The 27,515-nt window shown below is 45.6% G+C and overlaps 1 protein-coding gene across 3 annotated transcripts; it reads left to right on the forward strand.

Annotated features, from left to right (window-relative positions):
- The first annotated feature begins 1,350 nt into the window (after positions 1–1,350).
- Positions 1,351–25,391, forward strand: LOC120032071 (zinc finger protein 800-like). 3 transcript variants are annotated; one of them, XM_038978016.1, is made up of 8 exons: positions 1,351–1,697; positions 7,537–7,611; positions 9,171–9,345; positions 11,981–12,076; positions 12,396–12,539; positions 16,089–16,456; positions 16,564–18,305; positions 22,929–25,391. In XM_038978016.1, coding segments are annotated over exons 2-8 (2,577 nt in total). In that variant the 5' UTR covers positions 1,351–1,697; positions 7,537–7,560; the 3' UTR covers positions 22,930–25,391. The 3 variants fall into 3 exon arrangements, with proteins under 3 accessions (XP_038833944.1, XP_038833943.1, XP_038833945.1); XM_038978015.1 differs by lacking the exon at positions 22,929–25,391 and adding an exon at positions 22,809–22,848; XM_038978017.1 differs by lacking the exons at positions 7,537–7,611; positions 22,929–25,391 and adding an exon at positions 22,809–22,848 and having other exon boundaries at positions 1,352–1,697.
- The last annotated feature ends 2,124 nt before the right edge of the window (positions 25,392–27,515 follow it).

The following is a 27,515-nucleotide window of genomic DNA, read 5'->3' on the forward strand; positions in this document are numbered from 1 at the left end:
GAGTCAAACGTGGCCATTGCAATGATCCCGTCCTCCTATAGCTCCTCCCACCAGCCTCCACTGAGTTTTATATAGAATGTATTAATTTGTGGATGTCCATCATCCCTTTCTTACAACATATTACACATTTTCAATTCATACATTATGTTACGAATTTGCTAAATGTATGATGTTGATGTATGATGATGGTACGAATACCAATTAGTTGTAGCTAACGTTAGCTAGGTGGCTAATGCTAATGTTAGCTAGGTGGCTAATACTAATGTTAGCTAGGTGACTAATGTTAGCTAGGCTAGGGGTTAGGGTTAAGGTTAGGAGTTAGGTTAAAGGGTTAAGCTTAGGGGAAGGGTTAGCTAACAAGCTAAGTAGTAGAAAAGTAGATTAAAAGTAGCAAGTAGTTGCAAAGTTGCTAATTAGGTCAAATGCTAAAGTTGTCCTTGATGAGATTCAAACACGCAACCTTTGGGTTGCTAGATTCTCCAGTTATATGCGCACCCATCCACCCCGACCAACCAGCCCATTATTTTTTGCCTTAAGTAACCTTCTGTTTTATGTAAAAGTACCAAACATAACATATCACACTAATTTGAGTGTCCCGGATTTAGGATTTACTATGTTATGTCTAGTCTATGAGACCAGGCTGGTGCCAATGCTGGACATGCGTTATTGCAACAAATATTAACATATCACTACAATTCATAATCTGCATTGACTAATTGTAGCTATGCTGTAGGACTAGTTATGCAATATGAAAATATAGGCTTATCTAATAGGCTACTGGAATGTTCTAGACTAAACTTTAAAAAAAAATAAGATAAGATTATCAAAAGGGCTGTAGATGATGCGTTCTTTAGGGGAAATCCTGTCTTCCTGTGTATCAAGGGAAATGTTGAAATATATAAATGTATCATTATTATAACATAGGCCTATCTTATCACATATGAAAGTCATTTATTTGATCCTTAATGAAACAAATGAATCACTGGATAGACTACTCGTTCACTTCAACCCGCAGGTGAAGAATTGCAGGTTGCGTTTTGGTGGCAAGATAAATAACTTAAATTTATTGAAATAAATGTATTTTTTCTCAAAATTGTGGCATTGTTCTGTTTGCCCTACCATTAAATAAACTCCAAACACAGAAATTATAAATGGCCATGGTGCAACATTTCCAACAGTTCCAAATCGCCAGTTTATTCTTTACATTCTGCTTTAGCGTTTTACGACTTTTCCCAAGGAATAATGCACTTTTATCAACGATAAGAATGCGCGGAAGAGAACAAAACGAACTAACGTTTCGGTTTAATTTGTGTGTCCTGGATTCTGGAAAGCCTGTGCGCGCGCTTAGTAAATGGAGCACTAAACGGCCTGAATTTGGCAACAGTGTTCCTCGATCACGGGGGGGTCAACTATTCCTCTCCTACCCCACAAAGTGCCAACGAGACTGGCATTTATAAAGAAAAGTAGAAGTGCTGCACCTTTGCGCAGCGGCCGCCTTTAGCTGAACGGTCCCCTCTGAGTGCACAAAGGCAGCTGCTGGAGGAACTGTTCAGCGCGAGAGACGAGCGCTGAGAGGCGTAATAAACAACCTCCGGCTAGCTACAGACAGGGACGCGGACTCGAAGTAGCTCCCCGGCCCAAGCCCGTAGCTTTACTCAGTGAAACCGGATTCCATCGTCAGGTTAAGACTTCTACAGGTAAGAACTATTCTTAACACATTTATATTCGCCCTAAATGTCTGATCGAAGACCTGGAACGCGTTATGGAAGCGTAAAAGCCCTCGCCTTGGCTCCCCGAACGTGGTTGTTTTTGCAGAAAATGGCGTCATCCTTCTCTTGTTCTGCCTGTCCATGGAGGGGAGAGGAATTGGTTTCGGCGACTCAAACTCGCCCTTAAATAATATTTCCAGGGCCTCAAATACGATGATAGTTACAACTAGATGTATTTAGTCATATTTCATTGCTAAAATTAGATTTGTTGGTAAAATCTAGTCGTTATAAAGACGCGCAAAGCCGGAAGGGTCACCGGTCTGTGCGCCAAGCTGCTTCTTGGAAAAGGTGGCACAGAGCCGCAAAGCGCAGCGTTTTACTTTCGTAATATCGTCCATTCGGGAGAGTCTTTACAAAGCCAAATATCTGAGAGTGGTTTAGGGATTTCCCTAAAATGGTGATGGATGTGTTTATGTGAGTGTTGTACGTTCTCTTTGTATTTATTTTGTATGGGTTAGCCCGTTTTTACGCCGCACTCCCCTGCCATGCTGCAAAATGTAGAAGGGGCCTCTCTTTTACGGCTTGAAAGGTGCATTTTGTACTTGGCTCCTGCTTTGATCAAGTTAAGCTGGTCTTTTGTTGCTCAAAATACTGGCGTTTTGAGGCTGACAATATAACCGTGTAAAGGAGATTTTCGGGGATAATGGAGCAATGCAAATCGTGCCATGAGAACGGTAAAATGTCCTGCGCTCTGGCTTCCAGATTGCCAGTGAGGACAGCCTGAATAAAATGGTCCTTTGGAACGTCACGTAGTTAGCACAAAACTGGGGAAGTTCAGTGCTGCGCAACGATATGCTGCTTTGCACATGTCCATTCCCGCAATGTCAACAGACGGCCTACTATCTCAAAATGTCGAGATACTACGCCAAAACAATTAGATACCTAAGTCCAATTGTTTAGATACTATCTCAATATGTTCAGATACTAATTCGAAATATTGAGATAGGCCTACATAAATCAACATTTTGAGATACTACGTTGACATTTCGAGATATAGCCTATATAGGATGATTCTTAGAAAAAAAAGTTGTATTGTCACATACACCGGATAGGTGCAGTGAAATGTTTTACAGGGTCAGCCATAGTAGTACAGCACCCCTGGAGCAAATTAGGGTTAAATGCCTTGCTCAAGGGCACATATTTTTCACCTTGTCTGCTTGGGTGTTCAAACCAGCGACCTTTCAGTTACTGGTCCAAAGCTCTAACAGCTAGCCTATGTGCTGCCCCAGAGTGAGGACCACAGTTTCCCCTGATCTGGTAGGCAAACCTAACTAGGTAAAACTCCTGACCCTAGTTGTAGGGTATGATCTGGTAATAAATCAACTGTGAAACAGTTTTATATGGACTATGATGGGATCAACATTTTTTCTAATCAGGTCATATTTTTTATTACATTTTTTCTATGGGCCTCAGTTGAGGTTTGAAACATACAAAACGCTGTCAAACTGCAGCAACCTTGTACTTGTTCATATGAATTATAGATTTTTAAATGAACTAATGGGAAGTCCTTTACACAGACAGAGACAACTGCAATTGGACAATAAAACTAACAGGGTTGCATCACGTAGACCTTTTCATGTGTAAATGAAGAGTTAATCACACAGCATGTCATCACTGTTGTGTTGATTGAATCATTCCAATCAATCATTTTGAATTGAACATGTCTAGGTAGCCTAGCCAGCTAAAGTTAGCATATAAACCAAATGTGTGCTGTAGTGGTGGTTGTTAGCTGCGGTTGTTATCAGTACCCACTGGGCACAGACGTCAATTCAACTTCTATTCCATGTTGGTTTAACGTCATTTCAACAACGTTGATTCAACCAGTGTGTGCACAGTGGGTAGGCTACAGTTGATCAGACTGAAGCACCCGAGGGATTGTGCACGGGTTGACAAATCAGTCTAAACGACAGTAGGCTACTCTGTCCCATCTTTTCAATGCTTTTTGTTCAATATTTGTTATTAAACCAAATCAAAAGTGATAAGGCAAATGCCAGCTGACCTTTCGTTTGCTGGTGGCCCTGCTGTGCCGATCTCTGCAACGTGGATAGATGGAAATCGCCACACAATACTACAAATAAAGAAACATTTCCTATATATGTATGATCCATCTCAAAATGTTGATGTAGGTATCTCTCAAAATGCTGAGATGGTAGACTTTAAAAAAAATTATTGGTGGCGGGAATGGGCTTCCATATATATCGGCAGCTGCGGAAACCACCTGTGTTTCGCCACAATATTTTTTGGCGAACCTTTTGTAAATACTTGGGGACTTTTGGAGAAAAGAGCACACAATACAGTATTCATGCAGCCCTTTATCCGGGCGCCCGTATGGTCTATGTATGAATGCAGTCCCAAGTTCCACTCCTCTCTATCGTCAGCTGCATGCGTCCTAGCAGAACGTAGCCAAGTACTGGCTACCATAGATCCATGTTTAGCGAGGTCACTCGCTTTCCACGTCTTGTGTACACATCGTATAAGTCCGCTGTGTCATTTCGCGCCGATTGGAATGTATTGTGTTGATTGGGCCATCATATTCAAAACGTAACAATATCCAGACTGGCTACTGCACCCGTTCGCTCTCGGTGCACAATTTATTAAATTGGGCTGGCGAGTTATGCAACGAATCCTAACATAACATGCTGGCTATTGGCATCGCCACATCTCCCAGCACGGGGGGGGGGGGGGGGGGGGGGGGGGGGTGTTATAGTTTTAAATGCGGGTTGAATAGTCATCCAGCCACACTGAATTAGATATGTCAAATTTGCAATTCACAAGTGGCATTTGCGTCACAGCCCGCGGCCCTCGCACGCCCATGGGATATGGAGTTGCTAATGGAGACTGCTACCCGCTGAAAGATAACTATAAACCAAACGCCAACAATCAATGCGCGCTCGCTAGTGGAGACGAGTTGCAAATTGGAGATGTAATGGAACAGTGTAGGCATCGTTTTATGGTATTTTATTTTACAGGATTGGCAAAATTTCTTCCCCCTTGCGTGGAATGCGTAAGGGGATGGTGGCTGGCAGGCTCACAGGGACTTTTGTTAGTCAGCGAGGGCAGTTCACTTCGTCCTTCATGTTTGACGAGAACCATTGTGGAGTCGCTGGTGTCGATATCTCGCGACTTCTCAAAATATGGATATATTTTTTCCACTGTATGGTATTCGTACCAATACATTTTGTTCGACCGTAAAGCCCTTACGAATAGCGCACACATTAAATTGTAGATAAGGAATCATAAAAATAAGGCATCGTTTTTGATTAAAGCGGGGGAAACGCAGTGCCATTTCTGGTTTCGTCCCGAGTGGGGCGTATTATCCAACTGAACGCTTGGTTTTGTTATTGCGCCCCGTTGGGCACTGCGCATGTTAGTTACACTTGTCTCGGGTGATGTTCTGCTTTCAAACAAAAAGTTGTATTTTATTTTCTCATTGACTTTAAAATGAAAATCATCTGAATGCATTTGAATTTGACCGTATTGTGGAGATGAGTGACATATTTTGGTAATGTTGGGTTATGATTTTAAAGTATAGGCCTAAACAGTGCCCACTTTAGAAACGGATTTCTAGCCCATTTTAAGAAGACTAGCCGAGGGCAAGATAAAGTATGCCTATATAATGCGATTATGATGTATATTTTTGGTCAAATTCTTCTTCAGATTAATTAAAATCACCAGGAGAGGGTTGCCTAACAACAGAATGTAAACATCCAAGGCCAGCCTATTGTTATGGTTAGATAGGGTTTAGATTGATTAAGTTGAGAATCACTCACTATAAGGGCAGACCTGCGTTATGGTGTGCTGGTGGTCTGTCTAGTGGGTGTGACTATGAGGACAGCAGCCAGTCTCCACGTGAGGTTATAGTGTCTCACACGGGTTACAACGTGAACAGAGGCATCCGTTCTTTATTCCAGCACTTATACACTCATTACATTTACATTTTAGTCATTTAGCAGACGCTCTTATCCAGAGCGACTTACAGTAGAGTGCATACATTTTATTACATTTTTTATATTTCATTACATTTTACATACTGAGACAAGGATATCCCTACCGGCCAAACCCTCCCTAACCCGGACGACGCTATGCCAATTGTGCGTCGCCCCACGGACCTCCCAGTTGCGGCCGGCTGCGACAGAGCCTGGGCGCGAACCCAGCCCAGCCTGGGCGCGAACCCAGAGACTCTGGTGGCGCAGCTAGCACTGCGATGCAGTGCCCTAGACCACTGCGCCACCCGGGAGGTCACTCATCCCTTTCACACAGAAATAATTGCTTCGAACTTTCCCGTCATTTCTTCATTAAATTATTTTCACTGCCTACTGCCTAGCTGCAGCAGTCTTGCGCAGGTGTGGGTTCAGTACTTTCAGTACTTTGTACATCTTATCAGGCGACGTTAAAGGGGCAATCTGCAGTTCAAAAATAAATAACACATCAATGACCCCCGCCACGGATTCGGTAAATAGCTTAGGGATGAGGCTGGAGAAATGTACCCACTCTTAAAATAATAAACAGAGCTATGGGTGCAAGGACTGACCATCCATGAGAACAACATAAAAAAATAAAATAATAGTTTTGAAGCTATACAGTGTTTGTCTACAAAACATTATTAACTAGCAAAGGAGTAAAACAAGCTTATATTTTGGTTTCTGATGGGGTAAGACAATTCAGCTAACTAAGGTCATGATGTATTTGAGTTATATTCTTCAAGAATCAATGGGACATTTGTATGTCCTGAATTTAAACGCAAAACTAAATAAATGACGTAGCAATCACAGATTTCCCCTTTAAATGACTCTCTGGTGAGTTTGTTCTGGTAGCAGTGTCTGTCTCTACAGGCCCACTGATAAATACACACTTCATCATATTACCTGAGTAGGAACAACTACTTCTGGCTCTGTCTCCATGGAAACGCCTGAGCGTGTTACCAAGTCTTCATCATCAGGTCACCTCTCTGATGATGGCTGCATGTTTTCTGATTGAGCCTCACGACTTTGGATTGACTCCAGTGATACCCGGCCGTTCTGTCTGATGCTGTCAGAGAGCATTACGGCTGAACTCTTCACTGAACATGTTCTTCTATTTCTCCCCGCTCTGAAACGGCGATGACTATCTTCCTCCCAATGCGTTAGGCTAGTTTTGGAAGAATAGAAATCTGAAAACTAGTTTTGATCATATTTGTGCAAATTGAGGACGGTACACCGACTTAAACCAAAACATTTGCAAAGTGCCTTACAGTAACCTAAAGTGAGTCAGCAAGCACTAGCACAGTGACCAGGAAAAACTACCTGGAAGGAAGTTAGTTTGAGAGGAACCAGACTCAGACTCTTCAGGCGGTAGTGCTAGAATCAAATAGTTACTGTGGCGTCTTCTTTGACATGACTTCCAAAACATGGACTTTGTCACCACCTTGTGGTCAATACGTGCTACAGTCAGAGACGGTACCGTTAATCAACTTCACAGTGCATTGAAAATATAATGTGTGTGTGTGTGTGTATGGGGGGGGGGGGGGGTATATGGTTTGGGCAGCCTCTGATAGAGGCACACACACAAACAGACTCTTTTCTTGGAATAATACATGAAGACTTGGACGTGTGCTGACAGTCAGGCAGGTGGATGTGATGGATGGAACTGCACTAGCCTGGGACCACCACTAGAGGGGGGCTTTACCTCTATTTTCACCTCTGTGACGGCATCTAAACATGGTTTGGTGATGATGGAAAACACACACACACACACACTGAAACATGGGCTCATTCCAGTGTTGTTGCAGGTGTTTGGGTAGAGAGAGAGCAGCATGGTGAAGGCCAAATCCGCTCCGAGGAAGACCTCTCAGCAACACACGAAGGTAGAGACAAGACAGTTTCCCCCTCAACCTCAGTATATATCCTACCAGTACACAGTCCCAATAGAACCCCAAATATATACTATCCCCTCCTCTCCTAAACAATAGCCACTCACCCCCAGTGTACTATGTTTATATCCTGACTCCCAATCTACACACAACAGGAGAGTCCTCTCAGTGGTTCAGGTACCATCCCTGCACTCCTTCCTGTTTCCAGCCCACTCTGTCTTCCCCTTTTCCTTTTCACAGCGTCTGTCATACAGTAGTTAAATACAGACAGTCTTCCTCACTGTTTACTCATCACTCAGTTAGAGAGATGACAAGTTCTCTCTCTCTCTCATCAGACTTACAGGGCCTTCAGAAAGTATTCAGAGGGGAGGGGAGAGAGAGAGAGAGAAGCCAAAGGCCAGTGTAGAGTCCCTTATCTCTGACAGCCTAGTGTGTGTGTGTTAGCTGGGTGTGCAGGGAAACATCTCCATCACCCCGGAGAGAGAAACCGAGAGACAGACAGGCGAGAGTCTCACCCAGCCAGTAGTGGAACCACCACCCACCCTTATCAGACCCAACCAAACAATGCTGTGTCGAGATCAGCAACAACACCGCTGATCAAATAGCGCTTGGCATAATGAGTCATTAGGTATCTTTACTCAGACCAATTATGCAGCGATAGAAGCGGTTCCGTAGCGCCGTGTAAAGTATTTCTGTCTCTCCTATATCGGTATGGTTCTCCTATAACACGTATAGCGCTGGTGTTACACAGGCTAGTAGTAGAGTGTCTGTAGATGTACAGGTAACCGCCAAAATAAAGGAAACACCAACATAGAGTGTCCTATTGGGGCATTGGGACACCACGAGCGCAACCAGAACAGCTTTAAACCCTCTGTGCTCCTCTGAGACCTCTCTTTCAAAGTAACCGAGATCTCTTCTAGCCATGGTAGTCCAAATAATGGGCAACTGGTCATTTTTATATATCGCCCGTAGGCAAGATGGGATGTTAGTTGCTTAATTAAGTCAGGAACCACACCTGTGTTGAATCACCCGCTTTCAATATACTTTGTATCCCTCATTTACTCGTGTTTCCTTTATTTTGGCAGTTACCTGTACCTCTTTTTCCAACTCCGCACCCCACACCCTCTGTCCCAGTGTTTCCCTGACCATTGTATAGCCCCGGAATGTCTGCGAGGTTTAAAAGGTCAACTTCACCCTTCTCTCTGTCTCTCTCTCTCTGTCTCTCTCTCTCTGTCTCTCTCTCTCTGTCTCTCTCTCTCTGTCTCTCTCTCTGTCTCTCTCTCTGTCTCTCTCTCTGTCTCTCTCTGTCTCTCTCTCTCTGTCTCTCTCTCTGTCTCTCTCTCTCTGTCTGTCTCTCTCTCTGTCTCTCTCTCTGTCTGTCTCTCTGTCTCTCTGTCTCTCTCTGTCTCTCTCTCTCTGTCTCTCTCTCTCTGTCTCTCTCTCTCTCTGTCTCTCTCTCTGTCTCTCTCTCTCTCTGTCTCTCTCTCTCTCTGTCTCTCTCTCTCTCTCTCTCTCTCTCTGTCTCTGTCTCTGTCTGTCTGTCTACGTATCAGAGTTCCAGCAGGATGGAAGTGGAGATGGAGGAGATCCTCCAGGACGAGCCCCAACCTGAACCTGAGAGCCATGTTACCAGAGACCAGTGCTGCCAGACAGACGAGCCACAGCCCAGCAGCCCTAACCCAATGACTGACCTTAACCCTGGCCCTGACGCAGCCCCCAGGACACCAGGTAAGACTGCCCACTTGTCTACACCAACCTACCGTTAGTTTGATTGAAGTCCTTCAAATATACTGTGGAGCACTAGATACAATATATTTATTCAGTCATTGTTGGCCAGTCTGTCCTGACTGAGGAGAGGAGAGTGGCTGAGGAGACTGGGAGAGGAGAGTGACAGAGGAGACTGGGAGAGGAAAGGGACCGGGGAGACTGGGAGAGGAGAGGGACCGAGGCCGGGGAGAGGAGAGGGACCGGGGAGAGGAGAGGGACTGAGGCCGGGGAGAAGAGAGGGACAGAGGAGAGGGAACGAGGAGAGGGACCGAGGCCGGGGAGAGGAGAGGGACCGAGGCCGGGGAGAGGAGAGGGACCGGGTAGAAGAGAGGGACAGAGGAGAGGGACCGAGGAGAGGGACCGAGGCCGGGGAGAGGAGAGGGACCGGGGAGAAGAGAGGGACAGAGGAGAGGGAACGAGGAGAGGGACCGGGTAGAAGAGAGGGACAGAGGAGAGGGACCGGGGAGAGGAGAGGGACCGAGGCCGGGGAGAGGAGAGGGACCGGGTAGAAGAGAGGGACAGAGGAGAGGGACCGAGGCCGGGGAGAGGAGAGGGACCGGGGAGAGGAGAGGGACCGAGGCCGGGGAGAGGAGAGGGACCGGGGAGAGGAGAGGGACCGGGGAGAGGAGAGGGACCGAGGCCGGGGAGAGGAGAGGAGAGTGACAAAATAAGTATTTTTTGGTTTGTGAACTACAGTAAATGAAGTGGATTTGTACTACACAGAAACACATAATTTTACATATACATTGAATTATCTTCATGGTGATGTATCCTAGGTACACAAAGGTAGAAATATGCAATATCTTCCTTTTCATATTTGGGTACACTGGCTATTATTTTAATGCGCTCAGACCCCAAACAAATATAAAATTAGGTTGGACCGGACCAATTATGAAACAACAGACATCTATGTTTCACAAGTTTGGACGTCAAAGTACAACACAGAACAGAACAGTAGAGTATAGTTCAGTACAATAGAGTTCAGTACCATAGAGTACAGTTTATTCAGTACAGTACATTAGTGTGCTCAACTCTGGTGTGGTCTACTGTGTACTGTACTGAATTCTACTGTACAGTACTGGACTCTACTGTTCTTAACTATACTCAACTTTTAAAAACTTTACTCAACTGTGCTATACTGTGCTCTCCTAACTTGTGAAACATGGACGTCAATGATTAGTTCAGATTTGGTCTGGTCCAGACTCGACCAAATCTGAATAATCATGGACGTCTATTGGGCCGAATGAAGGCTGGTCGGGACTCACTAATATGTCTACCTTTACTTATTACTTTTGGTAACGTTCATTATCCTTCTGGTCACGAGGGAGAAAATATCTTCCAGATATGTGGAGTTTTGGTAACAGTTGAAGGTACAAGGGGAAACTAAATATAAGTGTTTGATATTAGTTGGCAGGGACTTGATGTTTAAAAAAAAAAACTTTTGATCATAGATGTTCTCTAAGACCCATTTCCCATCTGTTTGACCAGAAATCAAAGCCTTTCTTATTCCTAGTATTTAGGTTAGAAAATGGTTGGGGGGGGGAAAAACAAAAATAGACTCTTAGCTTTCATTCGACACCCGATTGAACATGCTCCTATTGATCTCTCATGTTGGTAGTCGTGGCTCCTTTTACATGGAAATGCCAGAAAGCAATATAGCTGAAGCCTGTCCAGATCTTTCACGTCAGATGAAGGGGAGGAGAAGAGGAAAGGAAGATATGCTGGAGTATTGACGTGCAGCTGGAGACAGAGGGCCTCAGTCAAGGGCCCAATCCCAAATGGACCCCTATGCACTTGTGGAGATCTGAGAGGATTTGACAGGTGTAAGCAATATGGCAATAGCTTCCACCTTGCCCTCGGATATTCTAGGTGGATGTTTCACCATATTTCTTAGGGGTCCATTTGGGATTGGGCCCTACTCTGTAAATATAGCCCCCAATAACTGTAGCGAACATGTGAAGTATCTGTTGCATCAACTCTGTCTGTGGCATAAAATTCACACACACACACATATTTCCTGTTTGTCCGGCTCTAGCGGGGCGGAAGGGGTGAACTGGGGTGTATTCATTACGGAAACCGTTAAGAACCAAACGGATGCAAACAGAGCAAACGGAGCAAAACTGGGAGGGACCTAACTGAATTATTCCAATAGGAACTCGTTTGCGGTTTCCGTTTGGAGTAAACGCAACAGACGAAACGTTTTGCGACAGAATGGGCGTAATGATTACTCCCGTGTTTGGTGCTGGCTGTGTCGGCGCGTCTGATTGGTCACCATCTGACCCTGAAGGGGGGGTCAGATTAAACCAGCACCCCCTGAGGGGCTAGGGAGGGGCCTACACACACACACTCTCATTGACACACACACACACACACACACACACACACACACACACACACACACACACACACACACACACACACACACACACACACACACACACACTCTCATGGACACACACTCTCATTGACACACACACACACACACACACACACACACACACACACACACACACACACACACACACACACACACACACACACACTCCGTGGCTGGGGGCAGAGTGAAGTGTTGTATTGAAGTGTGTGACCTTTGCAGGGTACTGCGTGGAGCCAGGCGACCCTCCTCTGTTGCAGCAGCAGCTCCAGACCTCCAAGTCAGGCATCCAGCAGATCATAGAGGTCTTCCGCTCAGGTAACATCTAGTCATGCTACTCGGAGAGCACGCAGGTCTTTTTAATTAGGAACCACGGTCATACGTTTTGTTATGAAACATGATTCAAGTGCAACAGCTGGCTTCTGCTCCTTCAATGTTTGCACATCTGAATGAAAAATAGTGATCGCTCCTCCACCAAACCATATGTATTTAATTACACCTCTCATATTCCCTCAGGTATGCAAACACCGAAGGGTTGTAGGCTCTAGGAGTTGATGATCGACCAGTCCTATTTGTCCTGTCTGTCTGTATCCGCCAGCGCTCTCTAACACTGCCCCCTGGTGTTGTGTATGTGTAGGTACTGCCCAGCTGAAGCACATGCTGCTGAATGAGGTGGACACCATCTTTGAGTGTAAGACATGTCGCAGCTTGTTCCGGGGCCTGCCCAACCTCATCACCCACAAAGAGTACTACTGCCTCACCAGACTGTCCAAGCCCGACGGTACGTGGCTACACCTCTCTAAGACTCTCTCTTGTTCTCTCTGTCTGTCTCTCTCCCTCTTTGTCAATGCTTGTCTCCCGCTTAATGCTTGTCTCTTTTTTTTCTGTCACTCACCTTACTCACTCACTCACCCACTTTACTCACTCACTCACCCATTTTACTCACTCACTCACCCACTTTACTCACTCACTCACTTTACTCACTCACTCACCCACTTTATTCACTCACTCACCCACTTTACTCACTCACTCACCCACTTTACTCACTCACTCACCCACTTTACTCACTCACTCACTTTATTCACTCACTCACCCACTTTATTCACTCACTCACCCACTTTACTCACTCACTCACCCACTTTACTCACTCACTCACCCACTTTACTCACTCACCCACTTTACTCACTCACCCACTTTATTCACTCACTCACCCACTTTACTCACTCACTCACCCACTTTACTCACCCACTTTTCTCACTCACTCACTTTACTCATTCACTCACCCACTTTACTCACTCACTCACTCACTCATGGTCTTCGTTGGTCTACACTCACTCTCTCTCTCTGTCTCTCTCCATGTCTTTGTCTCTCTCTCTGTCTCTCCATGTCTCTCTCTCTCTGTCTCTCTCTGTCTCTCTCTCCATGTCTGTCTCTGTCTATTTCTCTCTCCATGTCTCTGTCTCTCTCTCTCTCCATGTCTCTGTCTCTCCATGTCTCTCTCTCCCTCTCCATGTCTCTGTCCCTCTCCATGTCTCTCTTTCTCTCTCTCCATGTCTCTGTCTCCCTCCCTCTCCATGTCTCTGTCTCTCTATGTCTCTGTCTCTCCATGTCTCTGTCTCTCTCTCCATGTATGTCTCTCTCTCCATGTCTCTGTCTCTCTCTCCATGTCTCTGTCTCTCTCTCCATGTCTCTGTCTGTCTCTCTCTCCATGTCTCTGTCTCTCTCTCCATGTCTCTGTCTGTCTCTCTCTCCATGTCTCTGTCTCTCTCTCCATGTCTCTGTCTGTCTCTCTCTCCATGTCTCTGTCTCTGTCTCTCTCCATGTCTGTCTCTTTCTCTCTCACTGTCTCTCCATATCTCTCTCTCTCACCATGTCTGTCTCTGTCTCTCTCCATGTCTCTGTCTCTCTCTCCATGTCTCTGTCTCCATGTCTCTGTCTCTGTCTCTCCATGCGCTCTGTCTCTCCATGTCTCTCTCTCCATGTCTCTGTCTCTCTCTCTCTCCATGTCTCTCTCTCTCTCCATGTCTCTGTCTCTCTCTCTCTCTCCATGTCTCTGTCTCTCCATGTCTTTGTCTCTGTCTCTCCATGTCTTTGTCTCTCTCCATGTCTCTGTCTCTCTCCATGTCTCTGTCTCTCTCGCCATGTCTCTGTCTCTCTCCATGTCTCTGTCTCTCTCTCCATGTCTCTGTCTCTCTCTCCATGTCTCTGTCTCTCTCTCCATGTCTCTGTCTCTCTCTCCATGTCTCTGTCTGTCTCTCTCTCCATGTCTCTGTCTGTCTCTCTCTCCATGTCTCTGTCTCTGTCTCTCTCCATGTCTGTCTCTGTCTCTCTCACTGTCTCTCCATATCTCTCTCTCTCTCCATGTCTGTCTCTGTCTCTCTCCATGTCTCTGTCTCTCTCTATGTCTCTGTCTCTCTCTATGTCTCTCCATGTCTCTGTCTCTCATGTCTCTGTCTCTCTCTCTCTCTGTCTCTCCATGTCTCTGTTTCTCTCTCCATGTCTCTGTCTCTCTCTCCATGTCTCTGTCTCTCTCTCCATGTCTCTGTCTCTCCATGTCTCTGTCTCTCTCTCCATGTCTCTGTCTCTCTCTCCATGTCTCTGTCTCTCTCTCCATGTTTCTGTCTCTCTCTCCATGTTTCTGTCTCTCTCTCCATGTCTCTGTCTCTGTCTCTCTCCATGTCTCTGTCTCTGTCTCTCTCCATGTCTCTGTCTCTGTCTCTCTCCATGTCTCTGTCTCTCTCCATGTCTCTGTCTCTCTCCATGTCTCTGTCTCTCTCCATGTCTCTGTCTCTCTCCATGTCTCTGTCTCTCTCTCCATGTCTCTGTCTCTCTCTCCATGTCTCTGTCTCTCTCTCCATGTCTCTGTCTCTGTCTTTGTCTCTCCATGTCTTTGTCTCTGTCTCTCCATGCGCTCTGTCTCTCCATGTCTCTCTCCATGTCTCTGTCTCTCTCTCCATGTCTCTGTCTCTGTCTCTCTCCATGTCTCTGTCTCTCTCCATGTCTCTGTCTCTCTCTCCATGTCTCTGTCTCTCCATGTCTCTGTCTCTCTCTCCATGTCTCTGTCTCTCCATGTCTTTGTCTCTGTCTCTCCATGTCTTTGTCTCTCTCCATGTCTCTGTCTCTCTCCATGTCTCTGTCTCTCTCTCCATGTCTCTGTCTCTCTCTCCATGTCTCTGTCTCGCCATGTCTTTGTCTCTCTCCATGTCTCTGTCTCTCTCTCCATGTCTCTGTCTCTCTCTCCATGTCTCTGTCTGTCTCTCTCTCCATGTCTCTGTCTGTCTCTCTCTCCATGTCTCTGTCTCTCTCCATGTCTGTCTCTGTCTCTCTCACTGTCTCTCCATATCTCTCTCTCTCTCCATGTCTGTCTCTGTCTCTCTCCATGTCTCTGTCTCTCATGTCTCTGTCTCTCTCTCTCTGTCTCTCCATGTCTCTGTTTCTCTCTCCATGTCTCTGTTTCTCTCTCCATGTCTCTGTCTCTCTCTCCATGTCTCTGTCTCTCTCTCCATGTCTCTGTCTCTCTCTCCATGTCTCTGTCTCTCTCTCCATGTCTCTGTCTCTCTCTCCATGTCTCTGTCTCTCTCTCCATGTCTCTGTCTCTCTCTCCATGTCTCTGTCTCTCTCTCCATGTCTCTGTCTCTCTCTCTATGTCTCTGGCTCTCTCTCCATGTCTCTGTCTCTCTCTCCATGTCTCTCCATGTCTTTGTCTTTGTCTCTCCATGTCTGTCTCTCTGTCTCTGCCTCTCTCCATGTCTCTGTCTCTGTCTGTCTCTCCATGTCTCTGTCTCTCTCTCTCTGTCTCTCTCTCTCTCTCTCCATGTCTCTCTCTCTCCTAATGTAGTTGGTCCCTTTCTCTCCTCTCCTCCTATACTCTAACTGAATTCTCTTTCATGCTCCAGCCTCTGTCTTTGATCCAGCCTCAATATCCACTACTCTTCCATTCTCTATGACATCTGTCTATATCTAGAAATACAAGTCATCTAGGAAATCCTCTGTTATCTCATCTGTGTACTGAACTAGTGATCATATAACGACAAAAAAGACCATGTCTGTGAAAACACAAAGATATGTTCAATTGGTATTTAATGATGTGGTTGAAACGTGTTTGCTGTTGCCAGTGTGCTCATTACATATCTTATTTGGAAACAGAAAAAAAGAGTGTGTTTTTGTTTCTCCCTTTGGCAAGTTTGAAAATGTTCCTTCTCTCGGAATGTTCCTTAGTGTTGTGACGTCTCTAGGCTCAAAACACATCACATTTGGGAGCAAATATTGGTGTCTGATTGAGAACGTTCTCTTCCTCACGCCTTTCTCTTCCTCCTCCCTGGCCCCTTAGATCCAGCGGGCGAGGGTGACAAGCAGAGCGTGGCCATGAAGGACCTCCTGGAGACCATCTACCCCAGGAAGGACCGTCCGGACTACGTGATGCGCCTGGAGCCAATCCAGACCTCCAATAACGCTGTGTTCCAGTTCCTGTCCTCCTCCGAGGAGCTGGCCCACTTCCCCCGGGCTCCACACACCCCTGGAGGGACCCGCACACACAGCCCTGGAGGGACCCGCACACACAGCCCTGAGCCCTGGGAGGAGCAGGGAGGGACGCCGGAGAATGGGCAGACGGGAGAGGGGGAGGAGAGGAGTGACCAGGAGGAGGAGGAGGGAGGAGAGGAGGCGGCGCAGCCCGAGGAGGAGGGGTCTACGAGCGGGGTGGGTACATACAGGAGAAAGCGTGCAAGCAGACACACGCTCGCTCGCACACACACACACACACCGACGCTCACTGTAATACTCTCTCTCTGTCTCTCTCTCCCTAGGTGGAGGATGTTACCATCTCGTGCTGCCTGTGTGGTAAGGACTTCAACTCTCGCCGCAGCATCCGCCGCCACTGTCGCAAGATGCACCAGACCAAGCTGGAGGAGCTCCGGAAGTTCACTGAGATGCGCACCGTTCCCATCAGCCTCCTCTCCATGGTCAAAGGTCGGTCCCGCCCCTTGCACACGCCCAGCGGCAAGTCCTGCCCCGTCTGCTTCAAGTCCTTCGCCACCAAGGCCAACGTGCGGCGCCATTTTGACGAGGTGCACCGAGGCCTGCGCCGGGACACCATCACGCCGGACATCGCCACGCGCCCCGGCCAACCGCTGTCCCTGGAGGCCACGCCTCCCGGCAAGAGCGCCAACTCCTCCCCCACGAGAGGTCACACCCCAAATAGCGGAGGAGCCGCGGGTGTTACCACCCCTCAGCCCCCCAAAGCCTCCATCGCGGTGCCCCCCGCCCCTTCTCTCCTGACATCGGCCCTGTACAACCTGGCCTCCTGCCGCTGTCTGCTCTGCAAGAGGAAGTACAGCTCCCAGGTCATGTTAAAGAGACACATGCGCATCGTCCACAAGATCTACAATCTCAAGAACCTCAAGAACGTTAGCTCCGCCTCCATGACCACGGCCGCAACCACATCCACGGCGAGCAACAAAAACAACAGCAGCAAAACAACGACCAACACTGACAGCACCCCTAGCAACAGCACCCCTAGCAACAGCCTGAGCGTGAAAGAGGAGGCGCCGGAACCCTGGGACGACCCTGACTCCAGCCCCGCCTCGTCGCCTGGCGACACGGATAGGAAGGGCGTCGCCGTGGCAACCAAGGCAGGTCAAAAGATCAAAGAGGAAGAGGGTGGCGGCAGCCCCAAGACATGGACTCGTTCCACGTCCATCAACAGCACCGGTGGTACTAGTAGTGGGACTCTTGGGAGACCCCCTCAAAAGCTCTCGGTGGGGTTCGACTTCAAGCAGCTGTTCTGCAAGCTGTGCAAACGTCAGTTCAGCTCGCGCCAGAACCTCACCAAGCACATCGAGCTGCACACGGACGGCACGGACATCTTCATCAAGTTCTACCGCTGCCCGCTCTGCCGATACGAGTCCCGCCGCAAGCGCGACGTCCTGCGCCACGTGACGGTGGTGCACAAGAAGTCGACGGGCTACCTGGCCAAGATCGTGCCCAAGCTGGAGTCGCGTGCGGTCAAGCGGCCGGCTGAGGTGGTCCTCAACTCTCCCCCCAATGCCAACAACAACAAGAGAGGAGGAACAACGGTCAAGGAGGAGGTGAACGGGTGCCACTCGGCCCCCTCTCCCCCTACGCCCCCAGTCACACGCAAACAGGAGCTCCTCAACAACTCCTCCTCCTACCCAGTCACACGCAAACAGGACCTCCTCTCCTCCACCTCCTCCTCCACTCCGGTCACTCGTAACCAGGAGAGACAGGAGAGGCAGCAGGAGGCCCAAACCGGGTCACCTGTCACCCGTAAGAACGACAAACAACACCCCGACACCCCCGCCCCGACGCCCCTCCACACGCGTCGCCATGACGCCCACCAGGAGAGCAGCAGCAGTAGCTCAGAGGTGCGTGTCACCAAGAACTTCTCGCTCCACGCGTGTGACGTGTGCGGCCGGGCCTTCGCCAAGAAACTCTACCTGGAGTCCCATAAGAGGAGCCACCGGAACGCCACGCCGCCCGGCGGTGCCAGGGCTAAGGGGGTCAGCACTCGGTCCAAGGCAATGCTCTGGTGAGCCTCACTACACATATGGTTGTCTTTGTCGATATCTTGTTGTCGAGAGAAAGAGGAAGTGATGTGTGAAATGGGTTGTTATGAAAGAGAGAGAGGGAGGGGTGGGGGGGGACTGATAGAGATGGAGCCAGGAGAGTGGGGTTGGGGCGATATTACATCTATTGACGATGATAGACAGCCTATTTGAACTTGGTTTAGCCTATTTGAACTTGACTAGGTGGTGTGTCTATCTATGTCTCTCTCTCTCTATGTATATCTATGTCTTTGTCTATGTCTCTCTCTCTCTATGTCTATGTCTATCTATGTCTATGTCTCTCTCTCTCTATGTCTATCTATGTCTATGTCTATGTCTCTCTATGTCTATGTCTCTCTCTCTCTATGTCTATGTCTCTCTCTCTCTATGTCTATGTCTATCTATGTCTATGTCTATGTCTCTCTCTCTCTATGTCTATCTATGTCTATCTATGTCTATGTCTATGTCTATGTCTATCTATGTCTATGTCTCTCTCTCTCTATGTCTATGTCTATCTATGTCTATGTCTCTCTCTCTCTATGCCTATGTCTGTCTATGTCTCTGTCTATCTATGTCTATGTCTCTCTCTCTCTATGTCTATGTCTATGTCTATGTCTCTCTCTATGTCTATGTCTATCTATGTCTATGTCTATGTCTCTCTCTCTCTATGTCTATCTATGTCTTTGTCTATGTCTCTCTCTCTCTATGTCTATGTCTATCTCTCTCTATGTATATCTATGTCTATGTCTCTCTCTCTCTATGTCTATGTCTATCTATGTCTATGTCTCTCTCTCTCTATGTCTATCTATGTCTATGTCTATGTCTCTCTATGTCTATGTCTCTCTCTCTCTATGTCTATGTCTCTCTCTCTCTGTCTATGTCTATCTATGTCTATGTCTCTCTCTCTCTATGTATATCTATGTCTTTGTCTATGTCTCTCTCTCTCTATGTCTATGTCTATCTATGTCTATGTCTCTCTCTCTCTATGTCTATGTCTATCTATGTCTATGTCTATGTCTCTCTATGTCTATGTCTCTCTCTCTCTATGTCTATGTCTATGTCTCTCTCTCTCTATGTCTATGTCTATCTATGTCTATGTCTATGTCTCTCTCTCTCTATGTCTATCTATGTCTATCTATGTCTATGTCTATGTCTATGTCTATCTATGTCTATGTCTCTCTCTCTCTATGTCTATGTCTATCTATGTCTATGTCTCTCTCTCTCTATGCCTATGTCTATCTATGTCTATGTCTCTGTCTATCTATGTCTATGTCTCTCTCTCTCTATGTCTATGTCTATGTCTATGTCTCTCTCTATGTCTATGTCTATCTATGTCTATGTCTCTCTCTCTCTATGTCTATCTATGTCTTTGTCTATGTCTCTCTCTCTCTATGTCTATGTCTATCTATGTCTATGTCTCTCTCTCTCTATGTCTATCTATGTCTTTGTCTATGTCTCTCTATGTCTATGTCTATCTATGTCTATGTCTATGTCTCTCTCTCTCTATGTCTATGTCTATCTATGTCTATGTCTCTCTCTCTCTATGTCTATGTCTATCTATGTCTATGTCTCTCTCTCTCTATGTCTATGTCTATGTCTCTCTCTATGTCTATGTCTATGTCTCTCTATGTCTATGTCTATCTATGTCTATGTCTCTCTCTCTCTATGTCTATCTATGTCTTTGTCTATGTCTCTCTATGTCTATGTCTCTCTCTCTCTATGTCTATGTCTCTCTCTCTCTCTATGTCTATGTCTATCTATGTCTATGTCTATGTCTCTCTCTCTCTATGTCTATCTATGTCTATGTCTATGTCTATCTATGTCTATGTCTCTCTCTCTATGTCTATGTCTATCTATGTCTATGTCTCTCTCTCTCTATGTCTATGTCTATCTATGTCTATGTCTATGTCTCTCTATGTCTATGTCTATCTATGTCTCTCTCTCTATGTCTATGTCTCTCTATGTCTATGTCTATGTCTCTCTCTCTCTATGTCTATGTCTATCTATGTCTATGTCTCTCTCTATGTCTATGTCTCTCTCTTTCTCTCTATGTCTATGTCTATGTCTCTCTCTCTCTATGTCTATCTATGTCTATGTCTATCTATGTCTATGTCTATGTCTCTCTCTCTCTCTCTCTGTCTCTCTCTCTCTCTCGCTCTCTGTCTCTCTCTCTCTGTCTCTCTTTCTCTCTATGTCTATGTCTATGTCTATGTCTCTCTCTCTCTATGTCTATCTATGTCTATGTCTATCTATGTCTATGTCTATGTCTCTCTCTCTCTATGTCTATCTATGTCTATGTCTATCTATGTCTATGTCTCTCTCTCTCTCTCTCTCTCTCTCTCTCTCTGTCTCTCTCTCGCTCTCTGTCTCTCTTTCTCTCTCTCTCTCTCTCTCTCTCTGTCTCTCTCTCTCTCTCTCTCTCTCTCTCTGTCTCTCTCTCTCTCTCTCTTTGTCTCTCTCTCTCTGTCTCTCTCTGTCTCTCTCTCTCTCTCGCTCTCTGTCTCTCTCTCTCTGTCTCTCTCTGTCTCTCTCTATCTCTCTGTCTCTCTCTCTCTCTCTCTGTCTCTTTTGCCCTCAGAACAGCCTCAATTCGTCAGGGTATGGGCTCGACAATGTGTCGTAAGCATTCTACAGGGATGCTGGCCCATCTCGACTCCACAGTTGTGTCAAGTTGGCTGGATGTCCTTTGGCACCTACTGCCATACCCCGTTCGAAGGCATTTAAATATTGTGTCTTGCCCATTCACCCTCTGAATGGTACACACACACACAATCCATGTCTCAATTGTCTCAAGGCTTATAAATCCTTCTTTAACCTGTCTCCTCCCCTTCATCTACACTGATTGATGTCACCTAGATTCAACTGGTCAGTATGTCATGGAAAGAGCAGGTGTTCGTAATGCTTTGTACACATGATATGACAGCTAATCCTTATCTAACTTGCTGTTTTCAATTTCTTTGGGCTGTATTCCCTTCTCTCTCCATTTCGATAGGCATATTACTTTGGGCTAGGCTACGCTTTCATCTCAAAAAGCTGTTTGAATAGCCTAAAGACGTAAGTAGCCAGGGTAATAATGAGGGAGAACAAAAATCAATAGCCTGTAGGAAAATTGAATGACAAGTCTCAAGTTTAAATAATGTGTGTGATACAGAGAAATCCCTCGATGCCAAGTGGCCAATCCTCCTGCTAGTTAAAGTTATGAACCTTGACCGATATCACAAATATTCAAACAGCCTAAGAAGGTTAGTTAAAGGTTCCGCTTTCAAAAAGAATGAGTCCTTAGGCAAGGGCTATTCTCAATCACAGCTTTATGAGAGATTGAACCAACAATATAAAGAGAGGAGGATGTGACAAATAAAGAAATGTTATCCAGGTCTGAGAACGATAGACTTTGCTTCTATCCAGCCCCTGATGTAGAACCTAACTACGTCAAGACAGCCAGTTCCTCATCAGTCCACTGTCACTGTGCTCCATCATGTGCCCGACACACAGACGCGCGCAAACCTGTTCCATGCCAAAAGTTCCACCAGAAAATTATATCTGAAAATATTTGCCTGCACTTAGCCTCTTTCGTCCAGTTGTAGCATGTGATTTCACGCTATAGTCCAACGGGGGATTTTAGCATTCTTTAGGGGGGTGGGGGGGTTGTCCAATAGGGGGCGATACCATCGTATATCACGATGTTTTATGAGTACAGATGTCCTCAAGCGTTCTCCTCTCTTCACTCACTCTGTCTAGTAAAATATGGATCCTGTAGCCAGGCCCGGAAATATGGCCGAATCCGTCCTCCTCCGGGTTTACTCCCCCGGGCTCTGTGTGGTCTGTCTGAGGGCGAGCCTCTTTAGCTGTGATTAAACTAACCCCACCACTGTGTGTGTGTGTCTGTAGCTCAGTGTTAGTCACGGTGGGGTGTCAGGAGACCACAGAGAGGGGAAGAACGTTCTCTTTTAACACATTAGACATCATTGAAACCCTATTGGTCAGTCTGCTACGACACACACACACACACACACACACACACACACACACACACACACACACACACACACACACACACACACACACACACACACACACACACACACACACACACACACAGAGGCTGATTCAGGTGTCGCTTCTCCTCCAGAGAGTTGAACTTGTTTTCTCCCCTCTGGACGACTGTAGGTTTCAATCAAAGGGAGCGAGCACAGACACCTGATTAAAGTGTGTGTGTGAGAGTGTCCAGACAGACAGTTGATTAGTGTGTTAGTGTTTATGTCTGGGAGGAGGCTAGTCCTTGGGGTAGTGATGTTATAGCAGAGGAGAGGAGAGAAAACAGTGTTTAAACCGGCTCTAATTGACTGCCGAGCGCCTTCTAACAGCTGCTGTTGTCTCTCTCTCTCTCTCTCTCTCTCTCTCTGTCTCTCTGTCTCTCTGTCTCTCTGTCTCTCTCTCTCTCTCTCTCTCTCTCTCTCTCTCTCTCTCTCTCTCTCTCTCTCTCTCAGATCCCCAGTCTCTCTCTCTCTCAGATCCCCAGTCTCTCTCTCTCTCAGATCCCCAGTCTCTCTCTCTCTCAGATCCCCAGTCTCTCTCTCTCTCAGATCCCCAGTCTCTCTCTCTCTCAGATCCCCAGTCTCGTCTCACTCCTGGTTCTTGGGAGCCTCCATCCTGAGAGGAGAGACTTAACGGATGAAGGAGCACCGCTAACGATGATGAAGCAAGTAGCTGGACTGGAAAAGTGGTGGAAGCGAAACAGGGAGAGAGAGGGGAAGGGGTGAAAGAAGGGGAGACTTCACATCTAAGGGACCAAAAGTATTGTTGGAATCCCGCACTAGAAGGAGGGATGGGAGCCAACGCGATGCCAGAGGAGTGGAGTCAGTGGACACTCAAGGAGCCATCTGTGGAGGCACTGATGCTATCACACTGCTGTGTGTAGGTTACCATCACTGTATGTACATGTAGATCCATATATATACACACACCTGAACCTGGTCTAGACCTGTGCCTGTATAAACCTTAGGGGCGGGGAGAGAAGAGGGCAGGGCTGGGAGTGCTCTTAGCACACCATAGATATCCCATATCTGACCAGTAGAGGGTGCTCCTGTTCTGCTTTATAGGATTAGACTTTTAAGGTAGGGCTCTCCAACCCTGTTCCCGGAAAGCTACCCTCCTGTATGTTTTCACTTCAACCCCAGTAGTATCTTACCTGATTCATCTTATCAACTAGCTAATTATTAGAATCAGGTGTGCTAGATTAGGGTTGGAGTGAAGCTACAGGACGGTGGCTCTCTAGGGACAGGGTTGGAGAGACCTCCCCTGTGTATGTTGTGAAGTTGTCCCAGCCCGAGCCAGCGGTAGTAATGTTAGTGGTTTATTTCCCCAGATCATAGTAAGCTATCCATCCACTGGGAAGGACTCCATACTAACTCAGTTCATCCAGATAGGATTTAGTTTTTCTGTCATTCCAAGAGATATGGTTTGGGTGATTAACTGACAGAGAAAGACAAGTAGGTAGCTGACCAGCGATGCTCTGGCACATTGAAGAGATGGTGACCATTGATTGATTGATGAGTGGCTATGGCTGACTTTTTTTTCACTAATTGGACTTTTGACCAATCAGATCGGCTCTGAAAAAGCTCCGATAGGCAATTCTAATGAAACTAAAAAATAAAAAATGAATTTGGGCGTAATTTTCCCTGGAATTTCCTCTTGAATCACTGAGATTAGGATCTGTGCTTATCTATTTCATCATTATTATACTTTTTTAATCAGATATTATGCATTTGACCAACCTTTTCACAAAACTCTCATTACCGTAACAGTTTTCGAAGTCCCAAAAAGTTATATATATATATTTCTAATATTTGTTAATATTGCTCCCCTAATGACAAGGCCTGAGTTAAACATAACACTGAGAATTTTTATATTTCAAATGAAATTGTACAGTTATTATAAAATGAAATCCGACAACCCAATTTGAGTTCTTTAGCTGATTTGGTAATTACAGTAATGAAACACGTCCTCAGACACTGTGTTTGTATGTAATAAATATTATAGTTTAATGTAAACTTAAACTAGTAATCAATTTTTATGATTTATGGACAAATGTATGATATATGTACAGCAACATAGTTTGTGTTAGGTTTTCTAAAGAAAACATTTATAATGACCTGAGAATTTACTCCGGACACGTTTCGGGAAATTAGAATTTGGGGTGAAAATGTACAAAATTCAGGGAAAATGTTACATTTACTTTCCCAATAACTAGATATCTTAGTCCTCAGAATGATAGTTAATTTTTGCAGATGCATCATGGTTTTGTAACTCAATTTGCTACAGACTTTAAAAAAAATGGTTTCATGAAAATCATGACGTGAAAAGATCCCATTGGTCAAAAAAACAATTGGTGAGAGGGAAAAAATCTGAATTTGGCTGCCTGTGTAAACATAGCCATAGTAACAGACCAAATGTACAATGTCTTGTTCAGTCAGAAAGCTATGGCACAATAGAAAAGAAACAGACCAAATTGTATTTTTCTAACGGAAAAGCTTGTTAAACTATCATATGGATGGTATAAACAATAGATTTATTGGCAGATGTATAGGCGATGTATAGTCTTTGTTTGAATCTCCCTGAAAAGTAGATATATTGTATAGCCTACTGTTGGTTACATATGCTCCAGTAACTCTGAATAGTGAGAGATTTTGTTTTCCTCTATTTGTTCAAAGCACTGAAGAATCTGTTACGTTCAGACTCTCACTCATATGACTGTGTCAAAACCAGATGGTGAAATGACGTAGAGAGTTTTCTTTCTTTCTTTAAAGGAGAAGATGTGTGTTTTAGCGGCACATCTGTGACCGAGCAGAAGGGAAACGAAGTGATTTTCCTTTTCAAGACTGATTTTCCTTATTTGTCATCTACATTCAGATATAAAAGAGTGGAGACATTTTTCCAGGCCTACTAACTAACCTAAAGCACCTCCGTAGGATAAGGAGAAGAGTAGATCAGTTAGGTTTTCTGTTGAAAATAATGTAACCCATAAATCCATCCTGAAGAAATCAACTGTTACCCCAATAATAAACAGCCCAAAAGGAAAATGTGTTCTTGTGTTTTTATTTTGTAGTTGTGAAATGGACATTTCCTCCAGTATTTCAGCTAGAATCAATTGAGATAATCAAACCTTCAACATTTGTCAGGAAAGCTGTGAATGAACTATTCAGCTCATGGTTATTCCATCTGAGCTAGTTATAGGCCCCCCCCGTCTCAAACCCAGGCCATATTATGCAGCGTTGCTTGTCATGGGGCTTACACACACACACACACCTCATTAATTCATTATGCCGGTGTTACGATACTGATGGTTTTTCAGAATTGATGGCTTCTACGGTTGTGGCTAGCACAGCTCCATCTAGTTGTCGCGTCAGGGACAAGTGTAGAATTTTAGCTAAGCCTAACCCTTTTCCTAACCTTGACCTAATTCTCAAAGGTGTTTTTCCACGACTGTATTAAGAATGTTGAAGGCTACAATGACTGGGAATGCATGTTTCTCTCCCTGTGCGCCACCTGCAATATGAAAGCACCTCGAGGGGAATATCATTTTCTCACATAGAATACGAAAAGCTGACCAATTGAATAGAAAACTATTCTAATATGGAGTTGTATGATTTTGCTGTTGCTTACTCGTGTCGCTGGCTGAGGAAAATGACATAGATAATAAATAAAAAGTAATAAATACTAATAAAAAATTCCCAGAACCAAAGGTACTGTGTCTCAGCTCCGCCTGGCTCTCATTTGGAACATAGGTCCTGGCAGAACCTGAACCAATTTAACCCCTGGTGGTGATAGCCTACTGTCTCTGGAATTGGTGGCTTCTACGATTGTGGCTAGATGGAGTTCAGCTATGGACTTAACGTAGGTTAGGAGAACTAATGTAGCAGGTTAGGAGAACTAACACAGCAGGTTAGGAGAACTAATGTAGCAGGTTATGAGTAAAAGGTCTGAATACTTATGTAAATGTAATATATACGTTTTATTTTTAACAAATTTGCTAACATTTCTAAAAAACTGTTTTTGCTTTGTCATGGGTAGGGCTTTGTGGCTTTGTCGTGTGTAGATTGATGAGGGAAAAAAATCATACATTTTGTCATAAGTCTAACATAACAAAATGTGGAATAAGTCAAGAGGTCTGAATATTTTCTGAATGCACTGTATATGGGTTAGGGTTAGCGTTGGGTTAGCGTTAGCGTTAGGTAGGGGTTAGCGTTAGGTAAGGTTAGGGGTGAGGGTTAGCGTTAGGTAAAGGGTAGGGGTTAGGGTTAGCATTGTGTTAGTGTTATGGTTAGTGTTGGGTAGGGGTTAGGGTTAGCATTAGGTAAGGGTAGGGGTTAGCGGTGGTAAGGGTAGGGTTTAGGGTTAGCGTTAGCTAAAGGTAGGGATTAGGGTTAGTGTTAGGTAAGGGTAGGAGTTAGGGTTAGCGTTAGGTAAGGGTAGGGGTTAGCATTAGGTAAGGGTAGGGGTTAGCGGTAGGTAAGGGTAGGGTTTAGGGTTAGCGTTGGGTTAGGGTTAGCATTGGGTTAGGGTTAGCGTAATGTTAGGGTTAGCGTTAGGTAGAGGTAGGGTTTAGGGTTAGCGTTAGGTAAGGGTAGGGTTTAGGGTTAGCGTTAGGTAAGGGTAGGTTAGGGTTTAGGGTTAACATTAGGTAAGGGTAAGGGTTAACATTAGGTAAGGGTAAGGGTTAGCGTTAGGTAAGGGTAGGGGTTAGCTTTAGGTTAGGGTTAGTGTAAGGGTAGGGTAGGGAGTTAAGACTTAGGGTTAGCGTTAGGTAAGTGTAGGGTAGGGTTTAGGGTTAACATTAGGTAAGGGTAGGGGTTAGCTTTAGGTTAGGGTTAGTGTTAGGTAAGGGTAGGGTAGGGGTTAAGACTTAGGGTTAGCGTTAGGTAAGGTTAGGGGTTAGCTTTAGGTTAGGGTTAGCATTAGGTAAGGGTAGGGATTTGGGTTTAGGGTTAAGTATGGGTAGGAGTTAAGGGTTAGGGTTAAGTAAGTGTATGGGTTATGGTTTAGGGTTAGCATTAGGTAAGGGTAGGAGTTAAGGGTTAGGTAAGTGTATGGGTTATGGTTTAGGGTTAGCGTTAGGTATGGGTAGGAGTTAAGGGTCAGGGTTAGGTAAGTGTATGGGTTATGGTTTAGGGTTAGCATTAGGTATGGGTAGGAGT

Source organism: Salvelinus namaycush, chromosome 38 (assembly GCF_016432855.1).
Source record: "Salvelinus namaycush isolate Seneca chromosome 38, SaNama_1.0, whole genome shotgun sequence".
Taxonomy (NCBI): Eukaryota; Metazoa; Chordata; class Actinopteri; order Salmoniformes; family Salmonidae; genus Salvelinus; species Salvelinus namaycush.